This window comes from Schistocerca serialis, chromosome 1, assembly GCF_023864345.2.
Source record: "Schistocerca serialis cubense isolate TAMUIC-IGC-003099 chromosome 1, iqSchSeri2.2, whole genome shotgun sequence".
Classification (NCBI taxonomy): domain Eukaryota; kingdom Metazoa; phylum Arthropoda; class Insecta; order Orthoptera; family Acrididae; genus Schistocerca; species Schistocerca serialis.
The window spans coordinates 919,481,739-919,505,747 of NC_064638.1; the positions used below are offsets into that span (position 1 = coordinate 919,481,739).

The 24,009-nt window shown below is 39.4% G+C and overlaps 1 protein-coding gene across 1 annotated transcript in view; it reads right to left on the bottom strand.

Moving 5' to 3' along the window:
- Positions 1 to 24,009, bottom strand: part of LOC126448043 (venom carboxylesterase-6-like) — a 199,496-nt gene that overhangs the window by 98,585 nt on the left and 76,902 nt on the right. The window contains exon 6 of the mRNA XM_050090994.1: positions 18,977 to 19,142. Coding sequence (XP_049946951.1) covers positions 18,977 to 19,142 — 166 coding nt within the window. The remainder of the gene's footprint in view (positions 1 to 18,976; positions 19,143 to 24,009) is intronic.

Sequence of the window (24,009 nt, forward strand, 5' to 3'; positions counted from 1 at the left end):
CAAGGGAACATGGTTTCTACACAGATTCATCACAATACAGTGGCACTAATGGACCTGACAAGCATTGGGATGCATTTAGAATTACAATTTTTCTTTGGCATCTAATTTTTATTTCTTCCTACTGAGATCATGTGTGCTGTGGAGCCTGTATCTGAGTTTCACCAAATATTCCACTGCAGCTGAATATGTTGATGTATGATGAGCTGTAAAGTGATAATCAAATATTCAGTGATATTGAAGGTCACTGATTTAACTGTGGAATTTTAAATTTGTGTGAATGAAAGCAGACGAAATAATGTTCACATTTAGTCTGCACCTAAAAATCATAATGATACTGAGATATATTTTTTACAGAACAAACGAAAAAGATTTATATTGATGAGCATGACAGCTGATTATAATTGTCTCCTTTTCTGATAATTAACAAAGAAACTTCAATCCAGTTACACTGCAGGCTCTCATGACTAACTTCTGCAAATGAGCTAATATGAGTCCTTACAGGTGATAATACTAGTTACAATTAATGGAAGAAGAAAGAAGTGCAAGGTTTCATGAAAAGCAGAGATGAGCATTATTTGAATAAATTTCTAAATGAATAGTTATTCAGATATGTAGATAATTCAAACAAATTTATTTATGAATGAATTATTTGTCACTTAAATAACAAATAAAGTAGAATGAAACTGTCATTTCTTAGTTTCCTACTTCTGCAGAAATCTATAAGTAGTCCATTTTTCCCCAGCTCAGTGCAGTTTCCATTTGAAAAATAACTCATTAATGGTTTGAACAGAAATGTGGCTCAGTGGATTAAGTTCCAGGTGACAAAACTGAAGGTTTGGGTTTGATCCCCCATTGGTCCTACAATTTTCTTTGTCACTTATCACTTTTTACACCACTAACAATGTGAAAAATGCCAAGTCAAATTGCACTGCATTTTGAAGTACATGCTGAAATGTAGGTCTCCCTCTAACTGCCTATCAAGTTCGTACAGAGGCACACTACCATCCCTAGTTAATTTCTACAATATTCAAACCGACCTTTGGGCTGAGCACAGCTTTACTTGCACCACAGCATTACAAACGCAACGTAAGAAACTTAAAGGCAGATGGCCTTCACAGTTAAACTACCAATACTACCAACTGTCTCTGTATCTGTCATTGTAACCTGTGCCCCCCCCCCACCCCCCCACCCCCTGTCCCCTCACTCCATCACTTCTACTGCTAATGTGTGCAAGCATTCTATGTTCACAGCCAAAGATCAGAATGTAATAGCCAATAGAAGTTTTTAATCTGCAACACCTTTCTTATACTGCTGACACTATCGAAGATGGGTGCCCTTGATATGCGAGGTTTTCCCAGAAAATAATGCACCACATATTTTTTCTTCAACAATTTTTTGTTGAACGTAATGTGAGTTACACACACAAAAGAATGGTGTTTTAGCTACACACCCTATTTTTCCATGTGATCCCCATCCCATTCTATGGCCTTCCTCCAGTGCAAAGCAAGGGCATATATGTCCTGTCAGAACCAATCCTTGTCCTGGTGGTGGAGCCAGTGCTTCACTGTGTGAACTCCCTTTGCTGACTGACAGATGCCACACCAACTGCCGAGTTGAAATGTGTCTGCCCTTGCAAATGACAACATCAGCTCACTGCAGTGTGTCAGGTGTGACAGCTGTGGATGGTCTCACCAATCGCTGAAAATCATGGAGCAGCACCAAACCACCTTATGCAGTGAGAGATTCAATGACAGCACATTGATTGTGACATACATCTCCTACAGATGCCGTTTTGAAACTGTCCTGGAGCTATGCTATCTGTCAGAAGTGATGGAAACTTGGCATGCACATTCAGCAGACTTCAAATAGTACATAAGTAATGTTTTGCATTTGTAGCATTGTTTTCGGCTGAGAAAATGTAACCTTTGCACAAATTTCAGTACTTCACAATGCCCAGCAAGCTCTATGCTAGTATGGTGCATCTTATTGTCATGGGAAGCTGAGAGTTAAAAAATAACATGGAAGAAAAATTCATACTCATCTTTATTCAATGTTCTCTGCAGAAATAGTCCATCATCGTCCAGAGATCATGGATCTTATAATTATGTGAAAGAAACTTTTTGTTGTTCTGTAACTGATAATTATTTATCTCATAATTATGTAAAAGAAAATATTTTGCTGTTCCCTAACTGATAATTATTTTTCTTCATGTCTTGATCAACTTTTGTCACAAACAAACACAAAATGAGTTTTCATTATAAAATCGCATGTTGCAAAATAACTGGTGATCAAATTTATACGAACTTCAAACTTATTAAACAAACAATACTAAAGGTTCTCTTCATAGTATTAAAGCTTTCCTAATTGACTTGAAACAACCTAGCCAGATAAAAGAAGTTGAACTATTATGAGCTCCCTACAACTAACTAAAGATCTGCCTTTGATGCAAATAGCTAAGTAACATCATTCTGGTGCATTTTTGATAATTACATATATAATTATATTTATGGAGCATGACCTTAGAGAATCACCCAGTGTCATTTAAATTATTTTAGTTACATGTTGGATGTTCTTTGGTGTGATGTCACGTGTGCTGCACTGCTGTTGAAATAGCTTGTTAATATTTTATAAATTTTAGACTTCATTTACTTATTTTAAAGTTTATTTGTTTTAATATTTGCTGTAAAAGTAACCTATTAGTGGATTTTCATTAATCTCAGTCTTTCTTCCTGTGTTATTGACTCAAGTGGTCTCGTATTTGTGAGTCTGCTTTCGTCGTTCGTCTAAGTCTCGCGCCTCAGTAGTGTGTTTACATTTTGCGGCGTGCACTGCAGCCGTAGCAGTTATAAGCTAAGTACTGACAAATTTATTTGTGCTCTGTAATACAGTTATTAAATTTAATAGATTTCAGTTGTGTTGCATGCCGTTTGTGTCGAAATAACGACTTAATAAACTTTTGTAATCGTTCACTCACTGTGTTTTAGAGAGTTTTCAGTGTGTTGAAGTTGTTAGTAATTTTCGTGCTTTAGTTTTCAACTGACATTTATTATTCTTTCTAGTGAAATATTTCAGTAAAATTTTCATATAGTGTTTTAACTTCGTGTAGTGTTACAGTGGTAGTTTTAATTTATTGGTTGTAGCTAATAATTTTGTGAAGTTTTGCTGGTATTGGTATCGGCTGTGTTGTAGTGGTATTAATACAAGTAGCTGCTTTCTTAGTAGGCAGAGAATTTCGAGATCATTATTGTTAGTTCTTAAATAGTTCTACTGGTGTAACTGAACTTTGGTAACATAGACGTATAGTTTTTTTTCAGTAATTGTAAAATTTACCATGCGTGAAAAGTGTGGGCTCTGTCGTAGGTTTGTGAGTAATGGATTACGGTGTGGGATTTGTTAAAAGTATTTTCATTGGGGGGAATGCAGTGGGGAAGCCAGTGGTCATCTTAGGGAGATCCTCTCCTGGGAATGTAGAATCTGTAGTAGAAACAAGTTAATAGAGGAGCAGGAGCGTAAGATCTGTGCCCTTCAGGTGCAGTTACAATGCGGAAAGGAGGAACTAGATAGGTTGAGGAGAGTGAAGGGTGGTGGGGAATGGGAACTGGCAGTTGGCAAGAAGGTAGCTAGGAAGAGGAGGTACTCAGACACTTTTACCTTGCATACGTGCCATAGATACGACCAACTGTCGGAGTTGAGTGGAGAGGAGCCTCGTGTAGCCGTAGATGTAGGTAACTTGCAGCAGTTCTCAGCAGTTAGGAGGCCTAGGTTAGTTGCAAAGTCTAACAGAAAGAAGGTTCTGCTGCTAGGTAGTTCCCACAGTAGAGGTGTGGGCCAGCAGTTGCAGGAAGTGTTGGGGAGTGAGTACCAGGTCACCAGCATTGTGAAGCCCAGTGCAGGGTTGGCTCAGCTGACTGAAAGCATAGGGGAGTTATGCAAGAACTTTACGAAAGAGGATCAGGTAGTGATAGTGGGTGGAGCAGGGAACAGTCTCGATATGAATGGGGAATATGATGTCAGTGGTGACTTGGTTAAGATAGCTACTCAAACTGGTGGTACTAATGTGCATTTCGTGCAACTGTTTCAGCATCATGATCGGCCTCACCTTAATGCGGCTGTTAGGCGTGTTAATGTGGGGCTGGGGAGGGCGCTGATGGTGGAGGGCATGGATCATGGATCATGGATCATGGATCATGGTGCCAGTTGGGTCTATCAGTAGATGGGGTTTCACTAGGCATGGCCTGCACCTCAGTAGGTATGGGAAGGGGAGGCTGGCTAAGCTTATAGGTGACAGTGTAGTGGGTGGTGGTGGTGGTAGTGGTATCACTCATGGAAAAATTCCTATAGTAGTTGGTGTTAGAGCTGCATCTTTTTTAGACTGAAGTCAGCTGATAGGTATACCTGCTTAAAGGAAGTGCCTCTAACTAAGGGCTCACCTCCAGAGGATGTAATGTTTCCAAGTAGAGAAGGAATTAGCATATTTCATCAAAATATAAGAGGTATTAGAGATAAACTTAGTGAACTGCTAATAGATGCTAACTCTGAAATAATTGGTATATCTAAGTACCACTTAAATAATTTGATAATTCAGAGGCTTCCTTTACCAGGCTACAGATTAGCTGGCTGTTTCTCAAGGAGTTCCTTGCAGGGTGGGGGAGTGGCTCTGTACGTAAAAAACAGTATTTCATTTGAGACCATAGATGTATCACGACACTGCGCTGAACAGATATTTGAAAGTTGTGCAGCATTAGTTGAATTTAGTGAAACTAAACTTCTAATTGCTGTTGTTTATAGGTCCCCTAACTCCGACTTCAGAACATTTTTGCTTAAGCTAGAGAGGGTTCTTGATTCACTTTGTAGGAAGTACCAGAAAGTAGTTCTATGTGGTGATTTCAATATTAATTTTGTACATGATTGTGCAAGAAAATGGATGTTGGTAGATCTCCTAAATTCATATGACCTGATGCAAACTGTATTTTTTCCAACTAGGGTGCAGGGGAACAGTAGCACAGTCATAGACAATATTTTTATTCATTCTTCATTACTAGATAGGCATTCTGTTAGCAAAAAGGTGAATGGCCTTTCAGACCATGATGCACAAATTTTAACACTAAAAGGTTTTTGTACTCTAACCAATGTCATATTTAATTACAAACTATGTAGGAAAGTTAATCCAACATCAATAGAGAGTTTTTCAAAACTTGTCAAGGAACAAGAGTGGCAAGATGTTTATAGTGCCGATAATATAGATGATAAATACAATGCTTTCCATAACACATTTCTCATGCTCTTTGAGAGTTGCTTTCCATTAGAACATTCTAAATGGGGTACTAGCAGTAATGGACAGCCCGGTTGGCTGACTAGTGGGATAAGGATGTCATGTAGAACAAAGTCTGAATTATATCAAAATGTTAGAAGTAGTCACAATCAAGCTACAGTAGCCCATTACAAACAGTTTTGTAAGGTGCTTAAAAATGTTATTAGCAAAGCAAAAAGTATGTGGTATGCAAATAGAATAGCTAATTCACAGGATAAAATTAAAGCCATATTGTCAGTTGTGAAGGAAGTGTCTGGTCAGCAGCACAAGGTTGACAATATAAAGTCAGTTTGCAGTAATAATATTTCTGTTACTGATAAATCAGATATATGTACAGTGTTTAACAACCATTTTCTGAGCATTGCTGGTGAATTAAATAAAAATTTAGTATCTACAGGAAATCACATAAATTTCTTAGCAAATGCCTTTCCGAGATTGACGTCTGAAATACTCCTCTGTGATACAGACAAGAGGGAGATTGAGACAATAATCAAATCACTGAAGACTAAGGACTCTCATGGTTATGATGGAGTGTCTAGTAGAATATTAAAGTACTGTGCTGCACATGTTAGCGCTGTATTTAGCCATATTTGTAATTTTTCCTTTAGGAATGGCCAGTTTCCTGAGCAATTAAAGTACTCAGTAGTAAAGCCGCTTTATTAAAAGGGAGAAAGGGATAATGTAGATAATTTTAGACCTATTTCTATGCCATCAGTGTTTGCAAAAGTTATCAAAAAGGCTGTGTATGTAAGGTTAACTGATCATTTTATATCACATGATTTGCTATCAAATGTACAGTTCGGCTTTAGAAGTCGTTTGACAACTGCAAATGCTATATTCTCTTTTCTCTGTGAGGTAGTGGATGGGATGAACAAAAAGTTTCGAATGCTTGGCGTATTTTTTGATTTAACAAACGCATTTGACTGTGTTGATCACACAATATTGCTCCAGAAGTTGGACCATTACGGAATAAGGGGAGTAGCTCACAATTGGTTCACCTCTTACTTTAGCAACAGGCAGCAAAAGGTCATTATTCACAAAGTTGATAATGGCTGTGATGTGGGATCTGGGTGGGGTACTGTCAAGTGGGGGGTGACCCAGGGATCAGTGTTGGGGCCGCTCCTGTTCCTCATTTATATAAATGATATGCCCTCTAGTATTATGGGTAACTCTAAAATATTTCTGTTTGCTGATGACACTAGCTTGGTAGTAAAGGATGTTGTGTGCAACATTGACTCGGTTTCAAGTAGAGCAGTACATGACCTCAGTTCATGGCTTGTAGAAAATAAACTAATGTTAAGTCATAGAAAGACTCAGTTTTTACAGTTCCTAACACACAATTCAACAAAACCTGATGTTTTAATCTCACACAACGGGCATATGATTAGTGAAACTGAACAGTTCAAATTCCTAGGTGTTCAGATATATAGTAAGCTGTCATGGAAAGCCCACATTCAGGATCTTGTTCAAAGACTTAATACTGCCATTTTCACTATTCGAACGGTATCGAAAGTGAGTGATATTTCGACACGTAAATTAGTCTACTTTGCTTGTTTTCATTCACTTATGTCATATGGTATTATGTTTGGGGTAACTCTTCCCATTCTAGAAGGATATTTTTGGCTCAGAAATGGGCAGTTCGGGCAATAAGTGGTGTGAGTTCACGAAACTCTTGTCGACCTCTTTTCACGAGTCTAGGTATTTTGACATTGGCCTCTCAATATGTATATTCCTTATTGTCGTTTCTTGTTACCAATATTAGTTTATTTCCAAGAATAAGCAGCTTTCACTCGGTTAATACTCGGCAGAAACCAAACCTCCATTTGGATCGGACTTCCTTAACTCTTGTGCAAAAAGTGTGCAGTATACTGCTGCATCCATTTTCAATAAGCTGCCACTCAAATTCAAAAATCTTAGCAGTAATCCACGCGCTTTCAAATTGAAACTGAAGAGTTTCCTCATGGGTCACTCCTTCTATTCTGTCGAGGAGTTCCTTGAAAAATTAGGATGATTCTCATTGTACTGCTGATAGCGTTTGCTTAAACTTATGGACTGATTTTCTTTCAGGTTCATGAACATTTATTTTTATCTGTTATTACTTTTTATGTTGTAAGTTCATGTACTGACACGTTCCATGACCTTGGAGATTTTCGCCTCAATTTGGTGCTACGGACCTTGACATTTAAATAAAATAAATAAATAAATATAGCTTTTTAGTAAGTACAAATTTAAATAAAAAGATAATTAACATTATGATTTTGCATTGGACTGTCCCAGAATGTCTAAATCTTAAAGATTGATTATTATTGTACAAATACATTTTTTACTTCCCCATGAACCACGGACCTTGCCGTTGGTGGGGAGACTTGCGTGCCTCAGCGATACAGATGGCCATACCGAGGTGCAACCACAACGGAGGGGTATCTGTTGACAGGCCAGACAAATGTGTGGTTCCTGAAGAGGGGCAGCAGCCTTTTCAGTAGTTGCAGGGGCAACAGTCCGGATGATTGACTGACCTGGCCTTGCAACATTAACCAAAACGGCCTTGCTGTGCTGGTACTGCGAATGGCTGAAAGCAAGGGGAAACTATGGGCATAATTTTTCCCGAGGGCATGCAGCTTTACTGTATGGATAAATGATGATGGCTTCCTCTTGGGTAAAATATTCTGGAGGTAAAATAGTCCCCCATTTGGATCTCCGGGCGGGGACTACTCAAGAGGACGTCGTTACCAGGAAAAAGAAAACTGGCATTCTATGGGTTGGAGAGTGGAATGTCAGATCCCTTAACTGGGCAGGTAGATTAGAAAATTTAAAAAGGGTAATGGATAGGTTAAAGTTAGATATAGTGGGAATTAGTGAAGTTCGGTGGCAGGAGGAACAAGACTTTTAGTCAGGTGAATACAGGGTTATAAACACAAAATCAAATAGGGGTAATGCAGGAGTAGGTTTAATAATGAATAAAAAAATAGGAGTGCGGGTAAGCTACTACAAACAGCATAGTGAACACATTATTGTGGCCAAGATAGACACGAAGCCCACGCCTACTACAGCAGTACAAGTTTATATGCCGACTAGCTCGGCAGATGATGAAGAAATTGAAGAAATGTATGATGAGATAAAAGAAATTATTCGGGTAGTGAAGGGAGATGAAAATTTAATAGTCATGGGTGACTGGAATTGGAGAGTAGGAAAAGGGAGAGAAGGAAACATAGTAGGTGAATATGGACTGGGGCTAAGTAATGAAAGAGGAAGCCGCCTGGTAGAATTTTGTGCAGAGCATAACTTAATCATAGCTAACACTTGGTTCAAGAATCATGAAAGAAGGTTGTATACATGGGAGAATCCTGGAGATACTAGAAGGTATCAGATAAATTATATAATGGTAAGACAGAGATTTAGGAACCAGGTTTTAAATTGTAAGACATTTCCAGGGGCTGATGTGGACTCTGACCACAATCTATTGGTTATGAAATGTAGATTAAAACTGAAGAAACTGCAAAAAGGTGGGAATTTAAGGAGATGGGACCTGGATAAACTGACTAAACCAGAGGTTGTACAGAGTTTCAGGGAGATCATAAGGGAACAATTGACAGAAATGGGGGAAAGAAATACAGTAGAAGAAGAATGGGTAGGTTTGAGGTATGAAATAGTGAAGGCAGCAGAGGATCAAGTAGGTAAAACGAGAAGGGCTAGTAGAAATCCTTGGGTAACAGAAGAAATATTGAACTTAATTGATGAAAGGAGAAAATATAAAAATGCAGTAAATGAAGCAGGCAAAAAGGAATACAGACGTCTCAAAAATGAGACTGACAGGAAGTGCAAAATGGGTAAGCAGGGGTGGCTAGAGGACAAATGTAAGGATGTAGAGGCTTATCTCACTAGGGGTAAGATAGATACTGTCTACAGGAAAATTAAAGAGACCTTTGGAGAAAAGAGAACCACTTGTATGAATATCAAGAGCTCAGATGGAAACCCAGTTCTAAGCAAAGAAGGGAAAGCAGAAAGGTGGAAGGAGTATATAGAGGGTCTATACAAGGGCGATGTACTTGAGGACAATATTATGGAATTGGAAGAGGGTGTAGATGAAGATGAAATGGGAGACACGATACTGTGTGAAGAGTTTGACAGAGCACTGAAAGACCTGAGTCGAAGCAAGGCCCCGGGAGTAGACAACATTCCATTGGAACTACTGATGGCCTTGGGAGAGCCAGTCCTGACAAAACTCTACCATCTGGTGAGCAAGATGTATGAGACAGGCGAAATACCCTGAGAATTCAAGAAGAATATAATAATTCCAATCCCAAAGAAAGCAGGTGTTGATAGATGTGAAAATTACTGAACTATCAGTTTAATAAGTCACAGCTGCAAAATACTAACGCGAATTCTTTACAGACGAACGAAAAAACTGGTAGAAGCTGACCTCGGGGAAGATCAGTTTGGATTCCGTAGAAATGTTGGAACACGTGAGTCGATACTGACCCTACGACTTATCTTAGAAGAAAGATTAAGGAAAGGCAAACCTACGTTTCTAACATTTGTAGACTTAGAGAAAGCTTTTGACAATGTTGACTGGAATACGCCCTTTCAAATTCTAAAGGTGGCATGGGTAAAATACAGGGAGTGAAAGGCTATTTACAATTTGTACAGAAACCAGATGGCAGTTATAAGACTCGAGGGGCATGAAAGGGAAGCAGTGGTTGGGAAGGGAGTGAGACAGGGTTGTAGCCTCTCCCCGATGTTATTCAATGTGTATATTGAGCAAGCAGTAAAGGAAACAAAAGAAAAATTCGGAATAGGTATTAAAATCCATGGAGAAGAAATACAAACTTTGAAGTTCGCCGATGACATTGTAATTCTATCAGAGACAGCAAAGGACTTGGAAGAGCAGTTGAACGGAATGGACAGTGTCTTGAAAGGAGGATATAAGATGAACATCAACAAAAGCAAAACGAGGATAATGGAATGTAGTCGAATTAAGTCGGGTGATTCTGAGGGAATTAGATTAGGAAATGAGACACTTAAAGTAGTAACGGAGTTTTGCTATTTGGGGAGCAAAATAACTGATGATGGTTAAAGTAGAGAAGATATAAAATGTAGACTGGCAATGGCAAGAAAAGCGTTTCTGAAGAAGAGAAATTTGTTAACATCGAGTATAGATTCAAGTGTCAGGAAGTCGTTTCTGAAAGTATTTGTATCGCGTGTAGCCATGTATGGAAGTGAAACATGGACGATAACTAGTTTGGACAAGAAGAGAATAGAAGCTTTCGAAATGTGGTGCTACAGAAGAATGCTGAACATTAGATGGGTAGATCACATAACTAATGATGAAGTATTGAATAGAATTGGGGAGAAGAGGAGTATGTGGCACAACTTGACAAAAAGAAGGGACCGGTTAGTAGGACATGTTCTGAGGCATCAAGGGATCACAAATTTAGCATTGGAGGGCAGCGTGGAGGGTAAAATTCGTAGATGGAGACCAAGAGATGAATACACTAAGCAGATTCAGAAGGATGTGGTTTGCAGCAAGTACTGGGAGATGAAGAAGCTTGCACAAGATAGGGTAGCATGGACAGCTGCATCAAACCAGTCTCAGGACTGAAGACCACAACAACAACAATATTTTTTAACAAAATGAAATATATACTGACAAGAAAATGATGAGAATCTTTTAAATTGGTTGATGACAATCTATTTCTACAACTTTTTGTTTTTGACCAAACTTTCATATGCTTCATTTTCGTTGTGATATTACAGAGTTTCTCATTTTTCTTTTATAACTCCAACTTCATTTCCATAGTGAAAATGTAAGTATTTAATTAATAAGTAATAAATCATGGTACTGCACAACATAAATAAAATTTCATGATATTGCAAGTTTACATGATATAATGGAAAACAGTGTTCTCAACATACATTTGTTTTCAAGATCTAGTCCTCACTTATTATTTTATATTTCAAAGTAAAATGAGTAGGATGACAAGCTTTGAAGATTATTTTTAGATGTGGAGACTGACAGGAATAAACACCTTAGTTATAAAATTATTGTTCTTGTATAAGCTCTGATGTATCACATGCTTCATCAGAAGCCATTTATTGTACATTACAAGATGGAAATGGTATCAGATACTTCAAAACCAAAAGTGGTCTTGATCTGCAATTTATTAAAGTAGCCTAATTCTTATTACATTCCAAGAGGATATTGATAGTCACAAGTTTGTTTGGTCATCAAAGAAATGAAAAATTTGAACTCACAGAGCCTTGAAGGTAGACACATTATCCCACAAAAGCCTCTTTACAAATTTTCAAGAACTGCTCTTAAGTGAAGATTCTAGATATGTTTTTCAACCCCTTACATATCACTCTCTTAGGGTTCATGAAGACAAGGGCAGATTAATTTCACTCTTACAGAACCATTTAACAGCCATTCTTCCTTTCTCCATATGTAACCGGAATGGAAAGAAACCATGCTATGCACTTTATAATGGTTTGAATAGTATATATGTATATTCAGATGTAGGTACTTTGAAGAATACACATCACTGCACATGCCTTCTTCACTCACTTTTGCAAATATCAATTACTCTTTATGTTTTCATTTCTCTGTCAATATTCTTGAAATCAATATTTCACAATATTAGTATCATGTTATTCTATTATTTGGCACATAAAATTACACCTTGAACAATTTTTTGTGTTTAATGAGAACAAAAATGCCCCTTTATTGTTGACATAGGGCACCTTACTTTTGAGAGCTGATACAGGGAATAGGACTTCCCGAATTCACCAGAAACTGACATAGATTCAAGCAGAATGATGGGAATAAATTTTGCTTACAGCTGAATCTTGAGGCATATATGACAAAAGAAAAATTTCATGAAAAATTCATTATAATAGTAATTAAACACGAAGCAGCTGAAGAAAATTGTAACCTTTCATAAATCATTTCAAAGCACTGGACGACAGCAGTTGGGCTCCATCTCTCAGACAGAGCGGCCAAGTGTGTGCGAATTGTGCTTGATTGAATGTGTCTATGTTTTCTATTTCAAATGAAGGAATATTTTTGCAGTCTTTTTCATTGTGCTTATGTGCAACTAAATGTCCCCTCTATGAGTGAAAAGTAATCTATGCTTTCCTTATTGTTGTTTTCCATCGAGGACTTTCCATTCTTAGATACTGCTGGAAACTGTTTTGATCCTTTCTGTCTAAAAAGATGACAAAATCTGAATTACAAAATTAAAGGTGTGTTCACAATGAAACAGTATCTTGAGAATGTGGAATAATCACTGCACGTGTACCACAGGGATCAATGTTGGGTCTACTCTTTCTCTTGGAATATATCGTCCATGATCTATTCAAGAATAAGATGAAGTTATCTTTTGTAATGATGCATGTCTTGCAGTCAAGACTAATGGAGTGATTTCAACACTTTAAAATGTAAATAATATTTTCTTTGAAATTAATAACTGGTTGCTGGCAAATGACCTGTCACTGAATTTTCATAAAATACAGTATATGCTGTTCAGTACTACACAAGGCCTGAACACATCATTAGAAATAATTAATCAGGGTAAATCAATAAATGAGCATGATTTTCAAAATTCTTAGGTGTTTATACTGGTAAGATCCTGAAATGGGGGAGTCACACACTACCGAAATTCTTAAATGTCTAAGTGCCTACCCACTACTGCAAACAGTTCAGCTTGAATTTAGTATTCTCACAGAATTTTCAGTGGACTTTCCTGATAGCAGACACTGCTGAGCCCATACTGAGAGCAGATTTTCTCCATTGTCAAGACATAATTTTGTTCATACAGGAGGCTGCACTTCACATGAACAATGAAATTGTACATGGACGTAGGACCTTTCTAAAAGACACTTCTGGTTGAGTGGCAACCTCAACACCACACAAAAGGACTTGAGCATGTTCAGCAGAATGCCAGCCAGCACAAAACTTCCAAGTAAAATTTAAATCATAACACCATATTCCCAATATGCCTGGGCTGCCAGTTGCTTACAAGGTCAGTCGGTTGGTTCCTGGTAAATATGCTGCTGTAAAAAAAGGGTCTGGAGAATTTTTGGCTATAGGGGTCATCAGACAAACACCTCTTTTGTGTTACCCCTCTATCTAGTTTGAAAAAAATATGGTTCATGGCGTCTGTGTGGGGACTATTGCTCCCTGAATGTGCATACCATGCCAGATCACTATCCTATTCCTCACTTACATGACTTTACGACTATCATCAGATTCTGATAGCACCAGAGGATGTATAAAAGACAGCAGTAATCATGTCTTTTGGTCTGTCTGAATATGTTCAGCCTTAAGAATGCTGCACAAACATGGCAATATTTTGTCAATGAGCTTTTCTGTAGTCGGAATTTCTGCTTTGCATACCTCAACAATGTGTTAACATTTTGTGCATTTGTTGCTGAGCATGAAACTCATGTGAAGAATATGTTTGAGAGGCTTTCCAATTATTTACTGAAGATAAATGGTGACAGGAGCATGGTTTGCAAACAGGCAGGAGACTTTTTGGGACATCGGGGGATTCCCGCAGATATTAAGCCATTCCATTCCAAGGTGGACTTTTTTTCAGGCCGTTCCCCAACCCAAAATACACTCCTGGAAATGGAAAAAAGAACACATTGACACCGGTGTGTCAGACCCACCATACTTGCTCCGGACACTGCGAGAGGGCTGTACAAGCAATGATCACACGCACGGCACAGCGGACACACCAGGAACCGCGGTGTTGGCCGTCGAATGGCGCTAGCTGCGCAGCATTTGTGCACCGCCGCCATCAGTGTCAGCCAGTTTGCCGTGGCATACGGAGCTCCATCGCAGTCTTTAACACTGGTAGCATGCCGCGACAGCGTGGACGTGAACCGTATGTGCAGTTGACGGACTTTGAGCGAGGGCGTATAGTGGGCATGCAGGAGGCCGGGTGGACGTACCGCCGAATTGCTCAACACGTGGGGCGTGAGGTCTCCACAGTACATCGATGTTGTCGCCAGTGGTCGGCGGAAGGTGCACGTGCCCGTCGACCTGGAACCGGACCGCAGCGACGCACGGATGCACGCCAAGACCGTAGCATCCTACGCAGTGCCGTAGGGGACCGCACCGCCACTTCCCAGCAAATTAGGGACACTGTTACTCCTGGGGTATCGGCGAGGACCATTCGCAACCGTCTCCATGAAGCTGGGCTACGGTCCCGCACACCGTTAGGCCGTCTTCCGCTCACGCCCCAACATCGTGCAGCCCGCCTCCACTGGTGTCGCGACAGGCGTGAATGGAGGGACGAATGGAGACATGTCGTCTTCAGCGATGAGAGTCGCTTCTGCCTTGGTGCCAATGATGGTCGTATGCGTGTTTGGCGCCGTGCAGGTGAGTGCCACAATCAGGACTGCATACGACCGAGGCACACAGGGCCAACACCCGGCATCATGGTGTGGGGAGCGATCTCCTACCCTGGCCGTACACTACTGGTGATCGTCGAGGGGACACTGAATAGTGCACGGTACATCCAAACCGTCATCGAACCCATCGTTCTACCATTCCTAGACCGGCAAGGGAACTTGCTGTTCCAACAGGACAATGCACGTCCGCATGTATCCCGTGCCACCCAACGTGCTCTAGAAGGTGTAAGTCAACTACCCTGGCCAGCAAGATCTCCGGATCTGTCCCCCATTGAGCATGTTTGGGACTGGATGAAGCGTCGTCTCACGCGGTCTGCACGTCCAGCACGAACGCTGGTCCAACTGAGGCGCCAGGTGGAAATGGCATGGCAAGCCGTTCCACAGGACTACATCCAGCATCTCTACGATCGTCTCGATGGGAGAATAGCAGCCTGCATTGCTGAGAAAGGTGGATATACACTGTACTAGTGCCGACATTGTGCATGTTCTGTTGCCTGTGTCTATGTGGCTGTGGTTCTGTCAGTGTGATCATGTGATGTATCTGACCCCAGGAATGTGTCAATAAAGTTTCCCCTTCCTGGGACAATGAATTCACGGTGTTCTTATTTCAATTTCCAGGAGTGTATATCAGCAATTATGCCATTTCTTAGGCATGATTAATTTCTACAAGTGCCACCTACCATGATCAGTGGTAGCCCAGGCACCGTTCACAGAAGGCTTTCCGACAACACTTCACAAGGAAAATGCCTCATCATGCAGACACCTGAAATGTTGTCTGCTTTCCACAAAGTTAAATCCTCCTTGCAAGAGGTAGTACTTCTTGCTCATCTATTCCCTTCAGCGTCACTGGCTGTTCTCATAGATGTTTGCCGGGTGGCAAAAGTCGCAGTGCTGAAACAGGAGGTAAAAGGACCATGGCAGCCCCTCAATTTTTTTTCTCGCAAGCTGTCTGACACACTTACTACATGGAATGCTTACAACCACGAACTGTTAGCAGTCTTTGAAGCATTTAGACATCTATGACCAAAAGTTGATGCATGCCACTTTACTGTCTTTACAAACCATAAACCTTTTTCTTTGGTGTTTAACAATCCTCACAATTCCTACTCTCCTCAGCAGTTTCACCAGTTAGAATTCATCATGCAATTCAGTACATAATTTTTTCACCTGTGATGAGCTGACGATATATTTGGCAACTACTTTTCAGTAATCAGTATGCTCACTGCAAGAGTGGATCCAACCCAGCTGACTATGGCACAAGTAATGGATGAGGACTTATTTGAGTTGCTTTTGAAGCAAATGACAAGAAACAAGTATCTATGGACAACTTCATACTCTGGTGTGATGTTTTGCATAGCCAACCGTGACCTTTAATTGTAGGAAGATGGTAACAGAAAGATATGTTTGGCTGGGAGTATGATGTGATTGTCATTTGTGGGTTAAGATGTGCTTGCTTTGTCAGTCAGCCAAAGTTGAGATGCCTTGTCCAAAAGCCTCTGGTTCCTTCTTTATCCACATAGACCTCATAGAACCACTACCCCCAGCACAAAGACTCAAATATATTCTTATGGCCAGTGATAGATGTACTTGCTGGGTTGAAGCCACACCTGTTATGGACATTTCTGCAGAGACAGTTGCATAAGGTCTTTTGAACATGGATTTTGAGGTTTTGGTGTCTGAAAGATGTGACAACAGATCAAGACTGATCGACAATTTGAGTCTTCTTTGTTCAATGAACTAGCTGCTTTACGTGGATTCACTCATCATAATTCCACCAGCTACCATCTGACAAGCAACAGCATGATGGAATTCTGGCACAGAGCACTCAAGTTGGCATTAAAGTGTCACAAATCTTGTCAGTTGACAGAACTGCCAGTGGTACCACTTGGGCTGTGGACTGCTTTCAAAACCAACCTCACTACTTCAGAAGCAGAAATGGTGGATAGTGAAACCCTGAGACTTCTGTCAGATTTTTTACAGAACAAGGACATAATCTTGAATATCCTTACCCATTGGTGCTACAAATTCAGAACTGCATTGCAAATTTCTGACCGTCAATGGCATCTTGCCATATAAAACCACCCATTTTTCTGCATACGGACTTGACTCAAAGTACCCCTGTCATGCTCCATTCAGATGCAGCATCCTTGCAACCAGCTTATACTGGCCCCTTTCCAATTTTAGAAAGAGATGCTCACACAATGACACACTTAATTAATGCCAAGCCAAACAGGCTTTCCACTGAACAGGGAAAATCAGTATATCTCCTTCTGTGAGATGATACTGCATAGTGACAGCCTCTCCATAGGCCGACAGCTACTCCTAGACTTTCCCCTGCTGACAAAGTCCCCACTTCAACAGCTCCAACTGTCACCCTGCCATCATCATCAATGCAGTCACCCACTGCAGGCACTCCCACATCAACAAGCACTTTTCCTCTGAATGAGCTCACGCACTCACTGATACTGGTGCCTGTTTGTTTGAGAGCGGGTGGGAAATTCTTCACATGTATCATTTTGTTCCAGGAGCTCCACTCTGTAGGAGAGGGGCTGCATGGTGACATAAGTAGCAGAAAGTGTGGATTTTCTTTGTGTCTATGTGATGGATGAATTAACAGCATCTTTGTTTATGTGTTCTCCTTGATTTTGTGAGATCTCTCTGTTTTCACTCCTGAGTATTTTTTTCCTTGTTTTACATTGCTCATTAAAGAAATAACATTATGATATTTATGAAGCCAGTATTCAGTTGTGGATTGTAGCCCCACAGTGCCATGCTTAGTAAAGCACCATAATGTTCAAATTAACTTTTGGGCTGGTTGCAAATTTACTTTTATGATACATATCTGCAAAGTCAATGAAAGAGTGTTTATCTGAGACCAATAACATTTTAAATTGTTTATGTAAGTATCCATATGCCAATGGAAAGTTTTCTGACTGAGTAAAGAGTATACATGTTAATGTGCATATGACATTATTATGATGTGGTTTTATGATAGGAACTGTCCTACCTGAGCTGATGAGTGAATGCACTGCCATTATTTCATAAGCTTTCACTTTGGCTTTGAGCTTAGCTGTCTGAAATGCTAAATGAAGCAATAGTTTTTTCAGACTACCTTACAAGGCTGCTCCTCATTCACCTGGTCTGGCTAAAACCCATACTTCACCTGCTGCAGTCCAAGGAATGGGCTGGAGCATATGTGGTGATTGCACCCTGCCTTCTAGTATTAATTCTTGGGCAATGCCATACCGAATGCTTGTGCCATACATGAAATACACTGCACATAATTTTAGTTTTAATTCTAGGTCAAGTCCTATTTTCTAACTTAGGCTATTAAGTTCCTACATGTGTTGTTGAAGTTCAACTGCATTGGAAGCAAGCAGTATAATGTTACCAGCAAAATGAAAGTGGTTGAGGTATGTCCCATTAACGTGAATTAATTCTTCATTTTGCCTATTTTTGATGTGAAAACTCCCTCTTGGTCTGCTAAGAACACTTGTGAAGCTATGCAGTCTCCTTGCCTGAAGAACCTTTCAGTTCTGAATTTCTCACTGTGTAAGTTGTAGCACTCTCTCATTATTAGCATTGGCTGTTTTTATACATTTTGTTTAAACTGATTCAGAAACATTCTCAACATATGTGATACACAAATGAAATAAAAATTCATTCTCATTTTTTAATTCTATTTATCTGTTCATGGGCTGCAAGCAATTCATTTTGACATATGCACCTTTTCAGTCAGCTTATTTCTGTGTTTCAATAAAATCCAATGCTTTTTATAGTAGCTGATGATGATACTTTTAGCAAATATCTTTTATTATATGGGGAAGTGGCTGATATGTCTGACAACAGGCAGGCAGTTGTACAAGAATCTGAAGTTTTCTTTTGAAGCATTTATTATCCAGGAGGTTTATCAGAAACAAAGATAATGACATCTGGAAATAATGTTACATTAAGTATATATAGTCACCTGGAGCTGGTTGTGTTTCTGCTTAAACTTTTAGCTGGAGGCAAAGCAGTTTTTTAGAATTTATGCAAAGAATGACAAAACACCACATATCTTCAAACATGCTGTAACTGTTCTACTTCACAAAAAGTGATACATGAAGACATAAACAATTGTAAACATACCTGCCTTCTCTCCATATCCTGCTTGCATTTGAATAATTCTGTTATGTGCACTGCAGTGGGAAAACAGTCTAATGGTAAATAAAATCTAGTACTACAAATTTTCCATGGAAGCACTAGTCTCACCTCCTGCTGGATAAACACCTTCTTCTGTTGTAACACTGGTGACCCAAGGCAAATCTTGAATAGAACCTTCAGCCATAAGTTCTGCTGGCTGTTTAGCCAAAAATGGGGTGCTTCCTGCTGTTTCAACAGTTGGTCCAAATGGGGTAAAGGGATTGTATCGCCACATCTAAGAAAAAAGTAAAGTAGACTGTTGTACCACACTTAAAAAACAAGAATATTTATAACCAGTTAGTCCAAGTCTTACTTTCTTCAATTATAAGTACACACACACATATGACTTTAAACTCCCCACCTTCAGCAGTACACATCAGCCTAGAAATTAACTTACATACTTTGATGTGAATCTGTGCATATTTACTCGTTTGTGGTAATTTTGTGTTGCTTGCATACAAAAATAACTTTCAATTTTTTATTGACTGCATGTTCTTCACGACAATTTCACTTAGAATCTGTGGAGGGAACATAAGCATAGCAGGTTCTTTGTAAACATAAATTATGAATTTATCTTTTCTTGTCATATTTCACTGCTTTGAGGATTGCCTCACTATAGGTTTACAGTAGTGTCTGTCCTCCCCAAAACTGAAAACTGTGATTACGGAATGGATAATAAGTTTATTTAGTTCTTACAAAAGCTCAAGAAAGGTTGAGTACTCTCAAGAATTCTAAAATAACTGTAGAGAGTGAATACAACTTTTAAAAAATGAATAAAAAAGATTGTGACTTTATGCGTCATAGACAAGGACAGAAAGTAGGTATGAGGTATGCTTTGGGGAATGAAGACCAGCCAGTGAGATTGGTGTAAGGTAGAGAGAAACAAGACAGACATTGTTAGGAATAGTGGAATGAAATAAAGTCCTAGCTTATATAACAGAGGCACTGAATAGCTTGTGAGTCTTGTTTGTTGGTTGCTTGATGGTAGGTGACTGAACTTAAATGGGTGTAAACTGGCCAAAATACAAATGAAAGTGCAAATACCTGCTCAGCATATAGTGTCTACAGCACCTGGCAAGGTCTATGTCTGCAGAAATTGAAGTGTCACAATTCACTGAGTGTAAGCATACTAATAACAGATCATGATATCATGGCAGCTGAGAAAGAGTGTCACAGAAATGATGAGATTTGTGTATGTACTTCCTGCTATAATTTGTGTTAGCCAGTGTTGGATTAATGAAGGTAAAACTCTTATGAACAATCATTTAATTGAATGTCTCTTCCTACAATACATTTTTTAGATGCTTCTCTGTTCTGCAAAGCATAATAGGTAGCCATTTTGAATGCAGAAGACACTATGAATTGAAAAGGTAAAAGTAATTTGGACAATGTTGTGGATGGGACTCTGGAGCTATAAACTTGACACAGACTATCATAAAGCCACTTACATGATGATTTGTGGTTGCCATCTGCAACAACAAAGATAGGTTACTTGGTTGAGTTAAGCATATTTTTTGCTACGACTTAACAATTACAGCTGAATTCATGATGGGATGTACAGGACATGACAAATGGATAAATGAGTGAATAAAACATGAATATGTTAGTGATGACAGTATTATGCTGTGGGTGACATTTCACTGCAGTCCACTGAGATATAACAGAGGGTATGATGATGCTTCGGGACTAGTCCAACATTTTTATAATGAGTTGCATCACCTGATGCCAAATGCTTTCAGTATGAGAAATTATATTTGTTAACTGAACAACTTCACATACCATAAGACCATAAGTACATGAATATAAATATAACTCACAGTTGATGTTAGGTTCCAAAAAACAGCTATCAACCATCTCAGAAACTTATAATACTACACAATGACACTATGGAAAGGGAAGGCCCTTTCCTCACAAAAACATACTTATATATTTTAGGTGTAGGGCATTTTGAGCATCTATTTTCTCTGTATTATCAAGATACATCTTATATGTTTGTGAGATGATCCCTGGATCAATAAATAATGAAATTGCTGGGTGCCATCTTATGGGCTCACAAGCCACCTTTTCATAATTTGCACAGTTTGCCCAACAAATGCTTAATAATGTTCATATACAGTGAAGATAAAAATTTGCAACACCAAAGTGTAATTAATGTAGAGCAATGAAATTTCAGAGTACATTTCTCTAGGTAACATACAAGGGTAACCCCAAAAGTAAGGTCTCCTATTTTTTTATAAGTACATAGATCTGTTTATTTCTGCAATGGTTTACATCAATTTACAGCTTGAACATTTAGCTATTTTTCAACGTAATCACCATTTCTGTCAATGCATTTTTGTAGATGCTGTGGCAGTTTTTGTATGTCCATGTCATACCAGCTCACCTCCATGCTGTTCAGTAAGTTATGAACCTCTTCTTTCATGTCATCGTCAGAACTGAATCGCTTTCCAGCCAAATGTTCTTTTAACCTAGGAAGCACGTGATAGTCACTGGGCACCAAATCAGGACTATAGGGTGGGTGGGTGATGATGTTCCACTGAAACTGTTTCAGGAGAGCAACGGTTTGCTGAGCGATGTGTGGGCAAGCATTGTCATGGGTAATGTGCATGCCCTTGCTCAACATTTGTCATCTCTGGTTCTGAATCGCCTGTTTGAGTTTTTTCAGTCTCACAGTACCTGTCAACATTAATTGTGGTCCCAGTGACTCAGCTCTGACGAAGTGAAAGAAGAGGTTCATAACTTTCTGAACAGCATGGCGGTGAGCTGGTATGACACGGTCATGCAAAAACTGTCACAGCGTCTACAAAAATGCAGCGACAGAAATTGTGATTATGTCGAAAAATAGCTAAATGTTCAAGCTGTAAACTGATGTATATCATTGTAGAAATAAACAGGTCTATGTACTTATAAAAAAAATGGGAGGTCTTACTTTTGGGATTGCCCTTGTATTTAAGTGATTAACATTGCAAGTTTACAGTTTAATGTAAGTGCGATATAAACCATTGCAACTATGAAATGCTCATACATTAATAACCAGTAAAACCACCAGAATTTTGAATGAAAGCACACAAACATTCATGCATTGTGTTGTACAGGTGTCAGATGTCAGTTTGTAGCATGGAGTTCCATGCCTGTTGCACTTTTTCGGTCAATACAGGGACAGTTAATGCTATTTCTGGATGACACTGGAGTTGTCATCCAATGGTGTCCCATATGTGCTCGATTGGAGACAGGTATAGTGATTGAGCAGGCCAAGGCATCATGTTGACTCTCACTAGAGCATATTGGGTTACAACAGTTGTATGTGGGTGAGCGTTATCCTAATGGAAAACACCTTCTGGATTCTGTTAATGAATGGCAGCACAACAGCTTGAATCACCACATTGACACTCAAATTTTCAATCAGAATGCATAGGATAATCACGAGAGTGCACCTCCTGTCATACGAAGTTGCCCCCAAGACCATAACTTCAGATGGAGGTCCAGTGCATCCAACAAGCAGGCAGGCTGTTTCAGGTCCTCGACTGGCCTCCCAGCCAGCACGCAGCCATCACTGGCACTGAGGTACAACCAGCTTTTATCAGAAAACACAAAAGAGCTCCACTCTCGCCTCCAATGGGCTCATGCTTGACATCACTGAAGTCACAAATGGCAGTGGTTTGGGTTCAGTAGAATGCTCACTACACGGCATCTGGCTTGGAGCTGTCCTTGAAGTATCTGAACTGTTACAGTTTTTGTGTCAACCTGTCACCAAATGCTGCTCAAATTACTGCTGCAGATGCAGTACAATTTGCCAGAGCCATACACTGAACACAACAGCATTCCCTCTTAGTAGTGCCATGTGTCTTCTTGCAACCGTACATTCTAGTGACCACCTGCAACCATACATTCTTGTGAACACTGCTGCAAGCAGTCATGTACAATGGCTATATACCTGCATTCCTGCCAAGACTTTCTGCAGTATTGCAGAAAGAAAATCTAGCTTCTTAGAGCCCTTGTACATGACATCATTCAAACTGTGCGAATTGTTAATACTGGTGTCTTTGTTGCCTTAAAGGCATTCTTGACTAACATCAACTGACCAAGTCCATTCTCAAGAGATAACTAAAGCTCACAATCATTACAGCATGCATTTAAAGCAAACCTGACTTTTATCCTCTCGTAGTGGTGCTACTAGTGACACTCTTATTCAAATGGTGCAAAATCTGAATAGACATCATCTGTTAGAAGTAGAAAAATCGGTACCAACTTTTGTTATGTTTGACAACTCCTTCTTGGTGTTGTGATTTTTTTGTCAGTGTATATTGCCAACTTCAAAACCAATTTCACAACAGGCAGAAGATGTTTTTATAGCAATTGATAGCTCAACATGTTATTAGCAAATGTTCATAACACTCTGGCTAATTAATGTACAAACAATAATGTGACTCTGGTTACCACTAGTTTCACAAATAATTTTTAATGCTAGGATGTATTTATGCTTGCTTAGATGGATCATACCTCTGGTTGTATCATAGTAACTACAATTTCAGGAAGTGTCCTTTTTATCAGAAGTACGTGTCCCACAAATGACTTGTCTTGCCTCGACCTACTTTTAAGCAATCAGGCTCTGTCTGTCACATATTGGGATGAGATAGGGAGCTAAATTTATAAATAATAGGTCTGTCGTGTCTGGCTGATAGTACCTCATGTGGGCTGCTTTCCTGGCTTACTGGTGAAGGTGGTCAGTGGTTTTGTATGAGGAGGAGGGCTTCATGGTACAATGGTGGATAATGAGGAGGAATTGTCTTCAACAAGATAGCAGAACTGCTAAAAGTGGTGAACAAAAGTACTATAGATGTAAAAGATGACATCATTGAGGATGCATGGAGAACTGGCAGAATGACATTCAGCATGTATCCATCTCTTAGACAAAAAAGGAGATAAGTAAACTTTCAACAAGTGCAGGGGTATACCCCTATGGCCTGATCCGTACAGATCCTTGCAAGAGTCCATAAAAAATAAACTAAGATCATCTTGATAAGCAGAGTGCTAAAAACCAGGTTGTTTTGTAAAAAGGATGGTATTGTGAAGAACATATTTTCAGTCTGAAGACTGTAAAA